The sequence below is a fragment of the Triticum aestivum genome, chromosome 1A (genome assembly GCF_018294505.1).
Source record: "Triticum aestivum cultivar Chinese Spring chromosome 1A, IWGSC CS RefSeq v2.1, whole genome shotgun sequence".
Taxonomy (NCBI): Eukaryota; Viridiplantae; Streptophyta; class Magnoliopsida; order Poales; family Poaceae; genus Triticum; species Triticum aestivum.
This window is the reverse complement of record NC_057794.1, coordinates 75,655,072-75,672,277: the sequence shown is the minus strand read 5'-3', so window position 1 is coordinate 75,672,277 and position 17,206 is coordinate 75,655,072. Positions and strand designations below refer to the sequence as shown.

The following is a 17,206-nucleotide window of genomic DNA, read 5'->3' as shown; positions in this document are numbered from 1 at the left end:
AATGTACATGTGTGTAAATTTTCAGTCAAAATAAGTTGAAATGAGAGTTACATGGAGGTGCTCGTACCCAGCCACTGCTAGGGTTACTTCTGCCTTCCGCCGGCACCAGCGCCGGTCTGCCTCGTCTCCTATGGCCTTAGGGCCATGGAGGCGTGATGGATCTCGGCCCTTGCCGGTGGGAGGACTTTGTTTCTAGATGCTTTTCAGAGTTTCTTAGGATTTGTGTCTTACTCGAAGAGATGAGGCGGCGGCGGCTTTCTGAAGATAAAATAAGTTCTTTGCCCCTAGCCCCGCGCTAGTGGTGGGCCCAGTTCTTTTGTCAGAATCCGACCCCTACCCAGCTTCTCCCAGAATCTTTGAGCCCGTTTGTTTTACAATCCTATGTAATTAGACCCTAACTAGGTAGAATTGTAAAACAAATGAGGCCCAAAGATTCTGGGAGAAGCTGGGTAGAGATCGAATTCTGGGAGAATCCCCAGATTCTGGCAAAAGAACTGGGCCTAGTGTCATCCGAGAGCGTGTGGAGATTTGTCCCCGGCGAATCTCGTGTGATTCGGTCGGCGATGAATCTCGCGTGATTCAGTCGGCGTTTATTTTCAGTGAATCCATGTGGATCCGCTTTTTGTTCTTGTGTGTTCATGTGTCTAGGGCCTTAGCATGATAACTTTTCAACTGTCTACCAAAATAAGTTTTGCCCGACTCCAGGGAGAGAGGGGCGATGACATCGGCGTGCCTTCGGCTCGCTTCAGTACTTCTAATCATCGCTAGGTGGTCAACAAACCTGGATGTAATTTTTATAATTTCTGATATTCGTTTTACTATCATGATTGATGATGAATAGATTAAAAGTTTTTTCAAAAAAAATAAGAGATACACAAAGAAGACAAATCTAGGCTTTTTAGCATATATATTGTTCATCCTCAAAGTTCATGTGTTTTTTTGTGCAGCTCAAAATTCAAGGTATTTTATGTGAAATTTTACACACGTACACAATACAACCTTTTATACATGTGTAATTTTCTTAGAACTTGAAAGTAAACATTTCGATTTTTGAATTTTTCAAGATTAAGGCCTCCAGTCTCCAAAATGCCCTACTCGAGTTACATACCCTAACAAATATAACAGAACTTGCACTCAAAAGATGTTTCCGATGTATACCGATCTCCAAACACAAGATTAGGAGAGGCAACGACATGGGGATTTTGACATGTTCGAGCATTTTGCGACTTGCCCTATGGAACTGCACCCACAGGTAAAGTTATTGTATCACCAACGTCAATTAACTCTTTTGTGATGACCTAAGAGCAGTTGACAATGAAATGTTCTTTTACAGTTGAAACGCAGTATACATAGTGAAGGAGATCATACTTTCACTGAGAAAGTAATTATCTATTATAGTCGATACAAAGATAGCAAGAAGTCTGATATACGGAACCTGCCCGACGAAGGCCGTTGTCGGGCCAGACATGAGAGGGAGCGACAAAATAAAATTCAAGCGGTGTGACTCTTTTAACCCCCTCGGCAATACTAACAAGGTAAATTGGAGAACTATATTTTCCATAGCCTTGTCAGCACTGGTCTCCCCGGTCAATTCAAGTTGCTTCCGACTCCCAGTGAGATTGCCCATGGTCCTCGCCGTGTTGGAACATACACCACACATTCAGCGGCGAGGACGCTTGCTGCTCATGGATAAATAAATGTGTCAGCGCCAGAGTGTCAAAAAACATCTTATATTTTAGGACTTCAAATGGAGTGCAAGGTCGCTGAAGCTTTCTAATCAGTGATTTCGGCCTTCAGGCGAACCAAAGGAGATAACAATGCTCACTAATACTTTGTAATCAGCAAAGCTACTTCAACTTACATAATTTGTATGCAAGACAAGCAAAGAAAGACAGACCTTAATTTCTTATTTGGTGCAAGTATGCCACGTTTTTCAATGCTCTTATAGCGATCCCTCGCTAGATTGCAGCACCCCTGCACAAAGATATAGCAGTTAGCCCCTGCAGAATTCTAGTAGACAGCAACAAAACCAGAGAATGTTACCTTCAGCTTTCTAAGCGAGCCACTAATCTCCTCTGTCAACAGAACTTGAACGGGAGCAGGTTCAAACCTGTTGCATTCATATTTTAGTTATTGTCAGAGAATCAAATATCATAGCCAAATATGACACCATGTGCCCAAAAAGAATACTAAAATATACCCCAAAAAATTAGTAATGTCATCAAACTTTACAGCATAGTAGAAGGAGTGGTATAAAAAATGATTCAATGAGCAGATTAACTATTATTTAAACCTCTACCGAAGTAAACCAGATTACACTGGCAGTTGTAAGTTTCATGAAAATAGCAACACTAATATAAGACTTGCAACTGTTAAAAAAAACATCCGGGTTAGAAATGTACTTGTGTCTACCCAGACGACGTGGGGCTGACTTGAGTCTTTCCTGCTTAGCCACAGTTAGCCTTATGCGCTTTTCCTCCTTTTCCTTGTCCTCTTTCGCTATCTCCTCCAATATATTTGGCAAGCTGCAAAAAAGAATAGCAAAAATATGGTAACCAGAGAACTAAAAGTAGACCATTCTTGGGAGCTTGATGAGACAGGAATGTGAAACCTACCTGTCTATTTGCTTTGAAAAAACTTCCAGTTTCTTCGCATCTGCTTCTGTCCTTAACCTCTCTTTACGACGAGCCCTTTTGTTCAGTTCCACTCTCGTAACTCTTTTTGTTTTCTTCCTGAAAATTAATAGATCATACCATTAAAAGATATCTATAAAGATAAACCGGACACAACAGCTATTCCGATAATATTTTGCAAATTGACACCAAACCAACTAAATTGAAACGTCAAAAAGGTATGTCTGAAAAAGCACATAATCTTCCAATCGGATTCTAAAATGTGAGCTGCAATCCTCCTGCACTCTACTAGCTTTCTAATGCTACCAATGGAAGAATAAGACAACACTTAGCAGCACCCAACTTTCTGAAAAACTAACTCATTTCGCAGAATTGCATAATATATAAACATGTCAAAAATAGTGAATGGCGGTGTCACACTAAGCTTCAACCATCATTAACATGTACTCCCTCCGTCCGGAAATACTTGTCGGGGAAATGGATACCTGACAAGTATTTCCGGACGGAGGGAGTACTACTCACAAAAGCCATGAGGATAGAAGTATGATGTACTTAAGCCAAAATACTTTATTTCATAATAACTATATATTTTTCATAACATAGTCGAGTGTAACCTCTCTCCAGTTAGAGCATCAGCATCCTGGTCTTTATCACCTTCTGCAGCATCTACATCTCCATCAACAGCAGCATCTCCATCATCAGCAGCATCAAGAAAAAATTTCTGCAGGCCAGGTGAAAGAAAAGGGATAAGCATGTCGAATCACAAGAACACAATCCAGTAATACAGCATGGAACGATACATACTGTTCCGAGACTAAAGTCAGCAGCTGACAAGTACTCCGAAATGGTTTTGATAAAATTCCAATATATATACAGGTCATATGATTTGCAGAACACAACTTGCAAAAATGGAATTCATGTTACATTGCTTACATAGCTCGTTACAGCCTAGATGGCACGAACCTGGGTATGGATATATGTGAATCAAATAACTTGTCATTTCATGATATACTTACGAAACACCCCTATAGACTAGAATGAAAAATCTCAGAATGAACTAGACAATAAGATAGTAAGATAGCACCTTAAAAAGACTAGATGAATAATCTCAGTCTTTATACTAATGTTAATTCTGCCTGGATGACAACCTCCGTCAATAGAATTACAAGGATTTTTTTTCTATTACTTGGTGCAAGGTAGACTTGCGAGAATACAACAGTCCACTTCCTTGGAACCTAAGTCTCTAAAAAAATCATAGTGCATGCCTATGTTCATCAGAAGCAATATACCAATATAACAAGTGAGTAAGTATTCAAAAGCAGATAGAAGGTTGGGATATTGTCCAAATTCCAGTCATCTCCTAGAGGGGCTATGTGTAAAGGCAGTCGTAGAACTTACATCTTCTTCAGCTACTGCTTGACCAAGAACAGTAAGTGGCACTGGTGTGGGGCCTAACTCTTTCGTGTAGATCTTGCGCATTTCATCAGCAACAGCTAGAGCAAGAGCGTCCTACAAACACCAACACAAACAACATGAGTAAAAGAACTTATTATTAAAAGCACCCAGACATCCAACAGCCAATGGTTTTAGCAATTAAGAAGTGGATAATATTACAAATATCCTGAACTTAGAATTAAGAAGTGGATAATATTACAAATATCCTGAACTTAGAACATATCTTCAAGCACATACTTGATGGGCTTCATGTGGAGGATTAAATGAACATCCTTGAGGCTCAACTTCAACTGCAGGAATCACAGATGTGGTAGATTTCTGCAAGAAGTAATCCATTAAACCTAGACATGTTAAGACCTATAAAAATGCAGAAGCTACCAGGTGCAGCATTTGGCAAGAAGATATGTTTGCAAATTTGCACAAATATGACTGCAAGCTTTGCGCATTCAGACTTACATTTTTCTTAAGCCTTTTCATTCCTTTTTTGGGCAAAGCAGCCCCTTTAGCATCTCCACCCCAGATGTCGAGGTTCTTCTCAGCTGAATCCTCTTCCTGTAAACGAAATAAATCCAGCAATTAGCAAGCTGGGCCTCAAAGAGAAAAGGAGTTGCACAACTCTCCAACAGTTAATACCATGGGAACACTTTTTTCTTCCCGTGACTCCTGCAATTCCTTTTTCTTTGCATGCTTCTTGAACTTCTTCTTATCCTTCTTTGACATCAAAGAAGATGGAATCGTCTGTATATAAGGGTTCCGCTTCAACACACTCTCATGGTGAAGGACCTTCTCCCTGTTTTTCTCAATCTTCCTTTTGACAGGAACATCTACAAACAGCAACAAATGTTCAGCACCACTAGTGATTTAGACGACCTTTTGCAGCTTACTGAACATGGCAACTTTTACGATTCAGTACATCAAACATACTTCCTCCGTCCGAAAATACTTGTCATCAAAATGGATAAAAAGAGATGTATCTAGAACTAAAATACGTCTAGATACATCCCCTTTTGCTTATTCTGATGACAAGTATTTTCGGACGGAGGGAGTATAATGCAGTGATGCATACTTTGAGCCCCAATATGAAACTAATGTAAACAATTCCATCAAGGATTCCAAGTACCAAGTGCTTAACATTGAAAGGAGCAGCTACAACATTAGGTAACTAGATTAACAAAACTAACAAAACTATATGATCAGCATTTTTCACGTCACTGCATTCTAGTGGTATCACAAACTTTATATTAGCCTCTAATTCGCGACTGGTGCCTCAATCCTAGTCCGGAGCTAGACCACCAAACCTCAAACTAACACGCAGAAGAACAAAGAGGGATTGACTGACTGACCGACCTTTGGGGGCCGGGTCGGATGCGTTGGCGGCGGAGGAGGTGGACGCGGAGGCGGGCTTGTCGACGAAGAAGAGGGAGCCGGACGGGAGGGAGGGAATGGCGGCGGCGCCGGCGTGGGCGTCGCGCGTCTGCTTCTCGTAGAACTCGTCGATGTCGTCGGTGCTGATGTTGGACCGCCACGCCTTCTTCCCTTTCCGCGAGCTCTTAGCCGCCTTACCCATCGCCGCCGGTTGCTCGCTCGCTCGCTCGCGCCGCCGCCTCGGGGAAGCGGGAAGGGTCTTGGAGGGAGGCGGGGAAGTTATTAGGGTTTCTGGCCTTCGTCGGGTTGGGTTATTTGGAGAGGGCTGGTGTTCTGCCAGGTGGGGTCCCCGAGTTGTGGGACCGGCTCTATGAGGCCTCCTTCTCTGGTTCACATGAAAATGAAGGTTTGTTTCAAAAAAAACATGAAAATGAAGGAAACACACAATAGGAAATTTTCTTATGGTGACACTATTTATTTATTTTTATAGCTTACTAGGCGTGCCGTTATGGTGACACTATTTAAGCCTTTGGTTTAGATAAAAGAATATAGCAAAGAAAATGAAAGAAATTTTCCTCCTGTCTCGGTTTCAGACAAAAAATTGCAGGAATTCCATAATTCACTTGGACACTTTAAAAAAAATCTACGCATGAAGAACACGATTAAGTTCCTTGGCGGCATAATAGCATGCTAATTATACCTTTTCCCAGTGTTTTGAGTTTGATTTGACTATATTTATTCAAGTGTGCAGAATTCTTACGTTTTTCAATCCTTGTTTTGAGTTCCAATGTTTTTTTCCTATTCCTGTGGACTAAACATCCAAGTGTGCAAAATTCTTACGTTTTCCAATCCTTGTTTTACACACGCATTCCTATTCAATCCTCGCGTTTTCCCTTTCCTGCATTTTTAGAATCATGTGGACCAAAGATGGACTTAGAAGGGAACACACACACCATGCATTTTTTAAAAAAAATTCTTGGATCCAAATGTTGGAAAACGATTAGATACAACTGCGATGTTCCCTATCAGAATATATGTGCCTGCCAACAGATTGAGTGAATGGATCAGTTGGGTCACGTCGCTCATTCGCAAAAGCAGCTTCCTCTCTCCTTCCACATGTCACCTCTCCCATCCTGATTTGCTCACTCCGCTCCCTCGTTGTTGTCTTCCATCGCTGCGGATGGTGGTCCTTGGAGCTCACTGTGTCGCAATGGACACAACCACGATGTAGCTCAGATTCAAGATTCTTCACCATGCCAAGCCCAGGGGAGACGGTGGACCAAGGGTGTTAGATTCAGTGGGGCATTGGCGAGATGGATTTGTTGTCAACGAGTTCAATCCGGCAAAGTCGATGCTAAAAATAAGGTTAGTGATTTGCAATTTTTCAAAGTTTCAAACGTTTTCTCGACATGTTGCAAACTCGGGTGTGAGACGTGTTGCAATGACTCAATGGTATCTACTTCAAACATTGTGTTTTTGTTATGCAAGTGTTTTTGGTAAAAGTTTGCTCCCATCCTACACATGCATGACAATTTGTTGCAGTTTCAACCGAGTGACCTTAGTGATTGCTCATGTTTTCCCAAACAGATTTTTTCCGGTAATATGCAGTAAATATTTGAAATACATGAATTTCAAATGAATTTTATGAAGGGAAAAAAAAGAGAATGCATTCAAAACAGGGGCATCCCATTCGCACGCTACAGTTTAATGGATTTGGAGGTGGGCCAAAGCATCGGTAACCAGGAAAGCTTCTACTGGACATGCTACAAACCAGGCACTATGTAATTTCTTGAAAAACAGGACAGTAAACATGTTGCGCAATTCAGGAAACATACGTCGCAACTCCGTTTTGCTCGGGCTACTAACTTACTGCATATCACATTACAAATTCCGCACAAAAAACCTGGGGTTTCAATAGCGAGCAGGGTCCAAATAATGTGTTATCAGAAATAGCAGTGTTCAATAGTTCGACACTACAGCTGGATGACAGACTACAAGCAACAAGAACATACTTTAAAGTCAATTAATTAAACTCCGTGTTACAACATTAGATAGTGTACAGTGGGCTCTCTGAACCTCCCTCAGGGTCACCAGCTTGGAGAAACGAATTGCGGAACACCATCAGTCAGGTCAGTAACAGTCCTTTGTCGCGAATGCCACTCAAAGTTTCCAGTTTTTTGGTTATACTTGTTGAACAGTTGAACTGGATCTACCCAATTGCAGGTAACCAGACCAGAGTTGAGCTTAACAGGAGACTAGCCTGCCGCAACAACTTCACATACAGTTTTATCGTCTCCGGGAGAAGTAAGCATGACAGATAATATAACTCTGTACAGAATGGCATGTTTGAAGGTGTGTCCTTGGAATGAGTAACCCTTCCTGATCCAATGGCAAGGATTTTCTGGCATTGCCACAGCAGCCTACCAGTGCCCGTTGCGGCCATCCACGGTTGCAGCTAGTTTATTTCCGGTATATGGCTTTGGTGGCCCAGCTTGGCTCACGTCAATCCTTTCAGCTTCACCTGTTTCGCTCTTGCAGGTGTTATTTCTTCTAGGGTATGAGCTGCCCGAAGGAACACCGTTTGGAACAATTCCTTGGCTTGTGACGACCCTTCGCTGTTCATATTGCTCAGTACCAGATGTTGAACAGTTACCATAACGAAGTGCCGAACCAACCACTTTACCAGGCCTTGCAACGGCAGCACCTGTATGATGAAGTGGTGTATCAAGTTACCCTCGAGTTACAAGGCCCGATAGATACAGTTAAGGATACAGTCATGCAGGCTTGTTTGCAGATTCAAAAGTATTGGACGACCCAGGTGCTTACCTTGAGGAACTCTGTTTGCACCAACTGAAGCAGGATCTCTGCGTGGCTTTTGTGCATTATCTCTGATTATACACCTGGAAAGATCATCCGTAATGTTGGCAGCACCCTGTGGTCGGCTATCTGAACACTGTGGCCGGTTATCCGAATAGATAACACTCGGCCTGTTAACAGAAAACTAGATAGTCAAGAACCACACTTCCAATTTGTGGCTAAAGTGACATCAGTCCATCATACAATGTTAAAGCAAAGTCAATATCATACCTTGGTAATGAATTATGTTGCCTCTCAGGCGGTGCTGCTGTTGATCCCTTTGCATAATGCTCTTCAAGGAATGTGAATTGCTTTTTGAAATGATCTACTGCACTGAAATCCGAATAGAGCAAACAATGTTAGATCGATGAATCGGTCAGTATCTTATGCAGTGCGCGACTGACTCCAAGCAACAAATAAGAACACAGAATAGGTATGCACTACCTAATCAACAATAAACAAAAACAATTTCCGCATGCTTTATTTATCAATATCACCATCACCAAAAGAGTAGAAAAATAACCATAATAGTGTGTGTATAAACACTTGATATTTATTCATGAACCTGCACAGACATTAATGATACCAAAAAAAATCTGTAGAACTAGACTGACCAAGAATAATGTCACTGCATTGTCTCTGGAATTAAACAAGGCACTCCACGATGTTAAAGTATTGAAAGAGAACTTCGCACCTTGGGTACATGAAATTAGTTGGCTCAGCCCCCTCAAGGAATTCCCTCAGCATGTTTGGATGATATTCCAGAATTTCTCTGTATATGAGTTCCCTTATGTCGTCCTTCGTAATTCTTCGTCTCTCAAACTCGAACTCAAGCTTAGTAATGGGCTGTGCAGAAGGCTCCCTATCCACACTCGCAATGTTCTTGAAATAAAGATCAGCAAGAGCCTGTCAACATGCCTAATACATTAGCTAATGGTATTCAAGGTTACAAGGAAAGAAGAAACACAGGAAAAAATGCTGGCAGGCATGGTACTAAAACAAACTACCTCTTCAGCACTTGGCCTGTCTTTTGGATCAAATGCTAGCATTCTCTCTAACAAATTTAATGCAAGTGGATCTGCATTTGGAAACTTATGCGTGAACGGTACAGGCTTTTTCCGCCTCATACTGCTCAAGTAGCGCCTGGCCTTCTCATTTCGAATCTGTAGGATAGCTATAAACATCAGAGGTTATATTGGAAACAACACACTGTTTTATGCCAACCATACTGACCCTAGCAATTGTTTCTGGAGCAGGCGTTCCCAGGAGATCTGTGATTATATCAAGTTGATGCACCACATTTTTCCCAGGAAAAAGAGGTTTGCCAGTTAGAAGTTCCGCAAATATACATCCAATACTCCATATATCTATTGCTGGTGTGTACTGCAAGAAATTGAAGAACATAATGTTATACAGCGTTCCAGATATTCCAGAATATGTATAGCTGGATTAATCAAACCTAGACATAGAGTACTTGAGTTACAACTAGAGGTGCCCTTATTCCTTTGACAGCTTAATCATTCGGTTTGCAAAAAGAAATACAGAAAACAAGGTCGTTCCTGAATGACATTGAAGCAATATGATTACCCTGAACATCAAAACATGCACATTAAAAAATATTTGTCCGTTGAGGGTGGAAGACAAAAAAAAAACATAAACTGTGCCAGATGTTGGAATGTGTTCTTAAACATTTATTTTTTAACCATGCTGGCTGATTGGCATTGTTTCCCATAGCTAATATATATTAGAACATAACCTGATATGAAATAGGAAAAGAACTACTAAGGAAATGCCAGGGGGAGGTTACTTTGCTTTGCTGTCACAAAGTTGCAGCACCCTTAAAGCCTTAAACATTAAACGAAGTAAATCAGATTCATATGAGGGAAAAATAATGAAAAATACTGTTGATACCATGATTCATATGAAATTTAACATATACAAACCTTGGAGAAAAAAGATCCACATAGTTCAGGTGCTCGGTACCACCTTGTTGCGATATAATCCTAAAAACAGGATAAGAAATTAGCTGCTGTTATTGATATTGAGTAGCCAAAAGAAATGGTCAGCATGGTAGGGGGAAATAGCAATACCGTCCAAAATATTGCGGTTGGAGTATCACTTATAGCTACCCTTGCAAGACCGAAATCACATATTTTGAGCTTACAATCAGCATTAGCCAAGATATTCTTTGGTTTGAGATCTCGATGAAATACATTTGCTGCAAGAAGCTATTGGAAGATGCATCAGCCAAAATGATTTTTCTATGAGTCTTGTTTTATATTATTGCCAATCAACTCACAATGCCACATTTGTATCTATAGCAAAAGTATTAATACTCATTTGTTTAAATAATCTGAACAATAGGGATTTCTACAGTATTGCTCTATGAATGGAGAGATGAGCATGTGTTTTTCATTGTTATTATACCAGCAAAATATTATTTCTTAGCATGCCAAAAAAGAGAACTGAAAATACCTACTTGATCACAAATAAGTTATTTATATTTATAAAAAAGATTAAACAGAAGTTCTCTAGCCTCAAACAGTGCTTCACAAGATTAGTATGCCTATCTAGTTGCTGACTTTTGGCACAAAGAGCTCCTCACTAGGACCACAGTTCTGTTGTAGCATCACAAGAAGCTTTGGGAGCACGTCCAGATTGTAGCTACGTAAATGATTAACAGTAACTTTCCATCACAGAATTGATCAGTTACTAGGTGATTAGACTAGAACACACAACTCAGGCTGTGACACTATAGCGAACTGTGTGACCTGTATCAAAGTACTATACAGGTCCATATTGCTCTCCTGACTACAAAGTTTGTGGAACATACCATGGGTTTTAAAGGTTTTCACAAATACCAACACAACCAATACATCGTCGCCAGATACTAGAAATATTGTTTCGAATTTGACATGGCATTGTTATCTACTGACATGTGTATGCCTTTTAAACACATTGACCATTTATTAGTAAATTGAGATGCCTGATATCCAGCTGTTGTAATATGCAAAAGAGCCATCTTTGATGCGAAAATAAATCGGTTACCTGTATGTATGTATTTCAATCCTCGGAGCAACTGATACAAGAAAAACTGATAATGCTCTGGAGTCAAGTCATCATTCGCCTTTATAACTTGGTGCAAATCAGACTCCATGAGTTCGAAAACAACGTATATATCCTTGAACTCTCTCCTCGACGGAGGAAGAAGAATATGTTTAATTTCCACGATATCGGGATGTCTTAGGAGCCTAAGCAACTTGATCTCGCGGAGTATCCGTGTGGCATCAGACACATGTTCAAAGATGTCGTTTATCTTCTTGATAGCAACTTTCTCACCCGTGTGAGTATCCAAAGCAGAGCAGACCACGCCATAACTCCCTTTCCCTATAACCTCTTCAATCTTGTATCTGTTTCCCTCACCATACTCGGTAAAAAAGTCCATTTGAGATGTCTGTGTCACACAAAACAGAATACGAGTCACCTTGAGCACTGACGAATTGCGTTCTTTAGTATGACATGGTGAGATGGTGACACTCAAAATAGATATTAGAGTCCTAATTTGGCAAGCGACGAGGACTATGTACAAAAAGACACTAGCCAAGTATTACGCGAAAATGACCACATAGGAAATTAAGTTCCATGGAGAATTCATACAACGCAAACTAGCACGGTCTCAATCGTCAAGTAACAAATTTTATCTGAAAAAAGCTGCTTGGAAGCAAAAGAAAAGCACTAGAACCACGTGATGCAACGATGTCTAGGGGGCATTACTTTCGTTCTCCAAAACAAGTTGAAACTTTTTGCCCAAACGATGGAATTGTTGGGATGGCATGAAGCATGCATATTGCCGCACAGAGAGGTGGGTAGAAATATGAACACGACAGCACAACTACTCAAGTCAAGTCCATAGCTCGAACTGAGAGGGTTGTGAATAAATGAACAGTAGCGCCATTACTGCCGGGCATGAATTTACAAGAGGAACTGACGAGACCTACGAAACCAAGCAGCCGACGTCAATTCTTTCCACCAAAACGTACGAGCAGCTTACGCCCACGAATCTGTAAAGCGACTCAACTCCAAATCGAGTAGATCCGTCTAGCCGCCAGGTTTTACGGCGGGGAACAAGCCTACCACCAGGACCGCGGGGCTTCGCGATTCGGGGAGCAAAAGCTCCAAACGCACCAAGATCCCGAACCAAGAACACTACCAATCCACTCCAAGAAAAGAAAGAAGGCTGCTACTAACTCCCCGCACGGCACTAGAGGGTGGGGGCGGCAGGAACGCTCAGCGGAACAGAGAGAGGGGCGCGGCCTTCTTCGCCCGCCCCTGCCGCCTCCTCACGGCAGATCTCTCCCCGGAGGAGAGGGGATCTTTTGCGCGAGAAAGGCGAGATCTTTGAGCACCCCCGATCCAGCAAGAGAGAGGGGGGAGGGGGGGGAGAAGCAGGGCGGGGAGGGAGCTCACTCGCTCACGCGCGCACACGACGAGGGGGACGCGGCCGAGGGGAGGAGTCCAGCTGCGCTGCGATCCAAGGCGAAGCTCGAGGACAGAGGGGGGAGGGGGGCGGTGGTAGCTGGGCAGTCAGGAGAGAGAAGCCCACCGGTGGCCTCCGCTTTCGGAATTTATACCCGAGATTTATTTCTCTCTTTGTTTAACTAGATTTCCGGGCCTGCCTCTGCTTATCTTCCGTTTATATTTATATATATATAACGAGAAAAGAAAATCGCTTGGCCTCGTTCGGTTCGGAGGCGCGCCCGCTCCGATAGGGAGAGGGGGAGGGGCGGCCGTCGCGGGCCGGGCATCGTTTCCTTTCCCGTTTTACGTGCTGTTTGGCGGTTTGGCGACGATGAGGCTGGGGGCCAGTTCTTTTGGCAATTCTCTCAGAATTGACCCCCTTCCCAGCTTCTTTCAGAATTGTCACTTAATATTTTTTACAATTCCTAGCTAATTAGATCTCAACTAGCTAGGAATTGTAAAAAATATTAAGTGATAATTCTGGGAGAAGCTGGGGAGAGGGTGAATTCTGGGAGAATTGCCCAAAAGAACTTGCCCTGGGTTTGGTTTGTTGAGGACAGCTCGTTTGCGCGGCTTTGTTGCTTTGTTAGGTTGGGGGGTGATGCGTCTTTGGCTTTCCGGTGGAGATGTGTGGCGAGGTGTGGTTAGGGGGTTGTGTGGATGGCAATTGGGGATGTGAGATGGGGTTGTGGTGATTGAACTTCTTGTCTTGCTCGCTTTGGTCACCATATTAAGTAAAGTGGAGCATGTATGTGGGTTGTTAAGGCACGATTCAATGATTGACTCGTTTTGGGTTTGTTTAATGTTATTATTGTTGGGGTTGATACGTTTTTCATATTATAAACCAAGGAGAAAAGAAATAGAGGCGACGATGAGTCACCCATGGCTATGGCGTAAGAGTTCTAGCAGGGGGCGATAAAAAGGTAGACGGACTTTATTGAGGGGAAATGCTGAAAGCAACTTGATGAGAGGAGAAAACATTCGTGTAAGAAAACCACAGGGAAATTAGCATGTGTTGTTTAGGTCCCTATACTTTTCGCGCATTAACTTTTGGGTTATTTTCTGTTTTTATTTTGTGGGTGATTGTTTCATTCTTTTTTTTGTATACCTATGATTTTTGAATGCTTGATCGTAGCACTACTCCTGGTGCTTTGTTAACGACACATCATTTGCCCAATTTGTTAAGTCCAAGCATCATTATACCCCGTTTTCAACTTTTCTGCATAATCATCTGCAGAGAAACAACCATAGAGTAGATCTTTTCTTTAAGCATTACCAAATCCCGACATTCATCTGAACAAAAATAACAATTTGCATAGCTATCTTATTTAAGAATTACCTCAAACGCACGAGCAGGTCCAAGTATCCAACAGGCAGACGCAAGAGGGATGACTGAATATTTCGTAATCGTCATGTCGTCCTAGGCGAAGTGAGGCTGCTGTTGCTTGTAAGGTACGCTCATGGTGGGCGTCTTGCCGTGGTTGTAGCAACGCCGATCTTTCCCTCGCATGGGGCCGCAATTCCGGCTCGCAGATGGCCGACGAGCAGCAGCAGGACCACCGCCGCACCTCACCGCTCCCTTCTCTCTCCCTCCGGCCTCCCATCTCCTTCCTCATGTGCTCCCTTTTCTCTCCCGCTCATCTCTCTCTTCTCTCACAATTACCCGACGCCATGCTGCGCCCGCCTACTGTTGTGCTCCGAGCTTCAGTCACCTTCCTTCTAGATCCACCGCCTGAGCGCCACTTCCCATCGGATCCGGCGAGATTCGGCAGGTCCTCGCCGACCGCGCGACCGCAAGCCCATACAAGGCCGCCGTTGAGGCCGCGGCGGCAGGATCTGGAGGAGGTGAGGCCGCGGCGGCGAGATGGCAGAGGTGCGGCTACGGCGGCGAGCTGGCCGAGGTGCGGCGGCCACGGGGCGAGCTGGCGGAGGTCTGGTGGCGATGGCGTAAGGATGGCTCGGCTTGGGCACATGTGAGGGGTCGAGGAGGCGGATGAGTATGGGTGTTTTTTCCAGTGAACCGTTTCTTTCTTTTGCGTGATAGATTAATTATGTACTGCGGGTTCAATTCCTAAACAATACAGGGACTTTTGTGTAAAATCACCATGAACCCGATAAACTCAACCCGTGCTTTATTATTAGGGAAAAGATATACCTATGTTTATACTTTATACCTATGCAGGGGCGGAGCTAGCCTAATGCAAGGGTATGCAATGCATACCCAATATTTTATACAGAAAAGTTTCAGTATATATGCTCATGTATGCATTTATACAGCGTATGGCCATCAGTTTTTTTTGAAGGAAAAGCCTATCGGTGTTTTATTTCACAGTCAAAAGAGTTACATCATTTATTACATAAGGAAGAATGAAATTGGGTGGATCTCCATCCCAATCAAATGCAGACTGAGTATCATAAGAGTGCTTCGCCAGAAGGTGAGCAATTCGATTGGCTTCCCTAGGGCAGTTACTTACAGCGCTGCAGACAAACTAAGCAGAAAACAATTCGGCTGCCACCTGGGCCAACATGCTAACTAGGCTGGTATTATACTATCTATCAGGCCTTAAGGGCTTGCAGCTGGCCCGATTAACCCAAGTCGAGGAGATTAGGAGCCAGCCGACGTGTGCGGTTCCAACTTCCAATCGCAAAACCGGCCATCGCCTAATTGATGTGTCCGGATGACGGCGCCGTTTTCCGTCGCGGACTAGGCTGCCGCCGGTAGATTGCCTCCCCAATCACCATTCCTCCATAGTTCGCAGCGACCCAGGCACACGGCGCATTGGCCATCCAGCAAAGCGCAGGCAAAGTCGCCAACATCAGCGTGCTAAATGCCTCGATCATCTGATCGTGGTTGGTTAGTGTTCTATCCATTTTCATTAATCTTGATTTGTCCAAACTACCAGTCGAGAATAGATCATTAGTTTGGTTCCTTGTGTGAAGAATAAGTTAAGAGACAAAATGGGGAATAATATATAAATGATTGCTTGGTTAATTGTGAGCACAATTTTTCCATGAAAGAAAAGGAAGACGCAATCATTTCTCGCTTTTGTTATGTTATTATGATTCTTCTTGTTCTGCAACGTAACCAAATCATTGAAAGACACATTTGCACAAAGAAAAATTTCTAGTTTAATTGGTAATATTGTCTACTCCCTTCGTCTCAAAATTTATATACTAAAGTTGTACTAAATCAAAGGCAGTAATTTTGAGATGGGGGAGTACATTTTTTTTATGTCTTGCGTTATTGTGCACCAAAAATATTTTTTTGTCTCCGCATACCCATGTCGAAAATCCTGGCTCCGCCATTGTACCTATGTCATAATTTTATGGCATTGATTGGTTATGTCTTAATTTATTCTGTATACCTATGTTTAATACTTTATGGAAGCACTACCTTTTCCAATTATAGATCTTTTTTGTTTGTGTATGTGTGATTTTGTCCCTTCTCTATTTTTGTTTTAAATTGTAGACTCGTTTATTCTTTGATTTCCTTAAGTTATTTTATGATTATAGTAGTTTGGATGCATGTTACAGCGCATTTAATGATATTGACTGTTTTTAAGCCTATTTTGTTTTAACCCTTTTGTCTAGGTCCAAAAGGAAATAAAATCGAATGAAGCAGAGTGATTTTATTCGTCAAATACTTCCTCACTATATGTTAATCCAATGCAAGAGAAAACTGATTGACAGTTTTTTTGGTATAACTTGGAAATTGGCGCTCTCTTGCTATTTCTTCACAAAAGTAACAACAAGAATTGTAATTACATGTTTAATTCATGATCGGTTGGAACGACCAAATACAGTGTAGGCACGCATGAACACTCATGTACTCATGCAATGCCTACTAAAGACAAGAGTTACATAGATTCAAGACTGGTAAATAGAGGATATTTCACATAACACCAAAGCATTAAACATGTGGTTTCATCCTTAGTGGGATAGGGTAACACCCTAACCATCTAACAAATAATTGGTTATCTTGATATTTGTTTTTCTAGAAAGTCCAGAGTTACATATGCTCAACTCAAACACTATAGACGTGTTTGGTTGGCTGCATTAGGTTTAGCCAGACTCGTGTAGGAAGGATTTGGCTCGTTTAATCGCCCACATTCACGTTGGGCCTACATAGTACGGACTTTAACATGCCTTTGGACCTGCATCCCTGGAAACGCTCCGAGGCCAGGCAGGTGGGTGGCTCGATGGATGCAGCCTGGTTAGTTGGTGTACCTGAGTTTGCACGTGGTGTGTTGGTTTAACTTCTAACCCTGTGCACTTATTAGTTCCTTATAATTTATATAACGGTGCATCAAATCGAGATAAGCTCTACATGAAAAAGATGCATATCGATGTTATGGTTCCATTTTTGTGATCGGTTGAAA

At 42.3% G+C, this 17,206-nt stretch overlaps 2 protein-coding genes across 2 annotated transcripts; both read right to left on the bottom strand.

The window, feature by feature from the left end:
• Window positions 1-1,308: 1,308 nt before the first annotated feature.
• LOC123190882 (ribosome biogenesis protein NOP53) lies at window positions 1,309-5,748 on the bottom strand. The gene is made up of 11 exons (XM_044603612.1): window positions 5,436-5,748; window positions 4,722-4,912; window positions 4,545-4,640; window positions 4,326-4,406; window positions 4,032-4,142; window positions 3,248-3,354; window positions 2,616-2,732; window positions 2,403-2,525; window positions 2,044-2,110; window positions 1,898-1,974; window positions 1,309-1,679 (listed from the first exon to the last, which is right to left on the bottom strand). Exons 1-11 carry the CDS (start codon window positions 5,653-5,655, stop codon window positions 1,661-1,663), a joined length of 1,209 nt encoding a protein of 402 aa, XP_044459547.1. The 5' UTR covers window positions 5,656-5,748; the 3' UTR covers window positions 1,309-1,660.
• Window positions 5,749-7,341: 1,593 nt separating this feature from the next.
• Window positions 7,342-12,996, bottom strand: LOC123190870 (mitogen-activated protein kinase 14). Its single transcript, XM_044603602.1, has 10 exons — window positions 12,777-12,996; window positions 11,358-11,763; window positions 10,400-10,527; window positions 10,253-10,312; window positions 9,543-9,692; window positions 9,317-9,472; window positions 9,004-9,215; window positions 8,541-8,642; window positions 8,280-8,440; window positions 7,342-8,157 (listed from the first exon to the last, which is right to left on the bottom strand). The coding sequence occupies exons 2-10, from the start codon at window positions 11,752-11,754 to the stop codon at window positions 7,874-7,876; spliced, it is 1,650 nt and encodes a 549-aa protein (XP_044459537.1). The 5' UTR covers window positions 11,755-11,763; window positions 12,777-12,996; the 3' UTR covers window positions 7,342-7,873.
• Window positions 12,997-17,206: the final 4,210 nt, after the last annotated feature.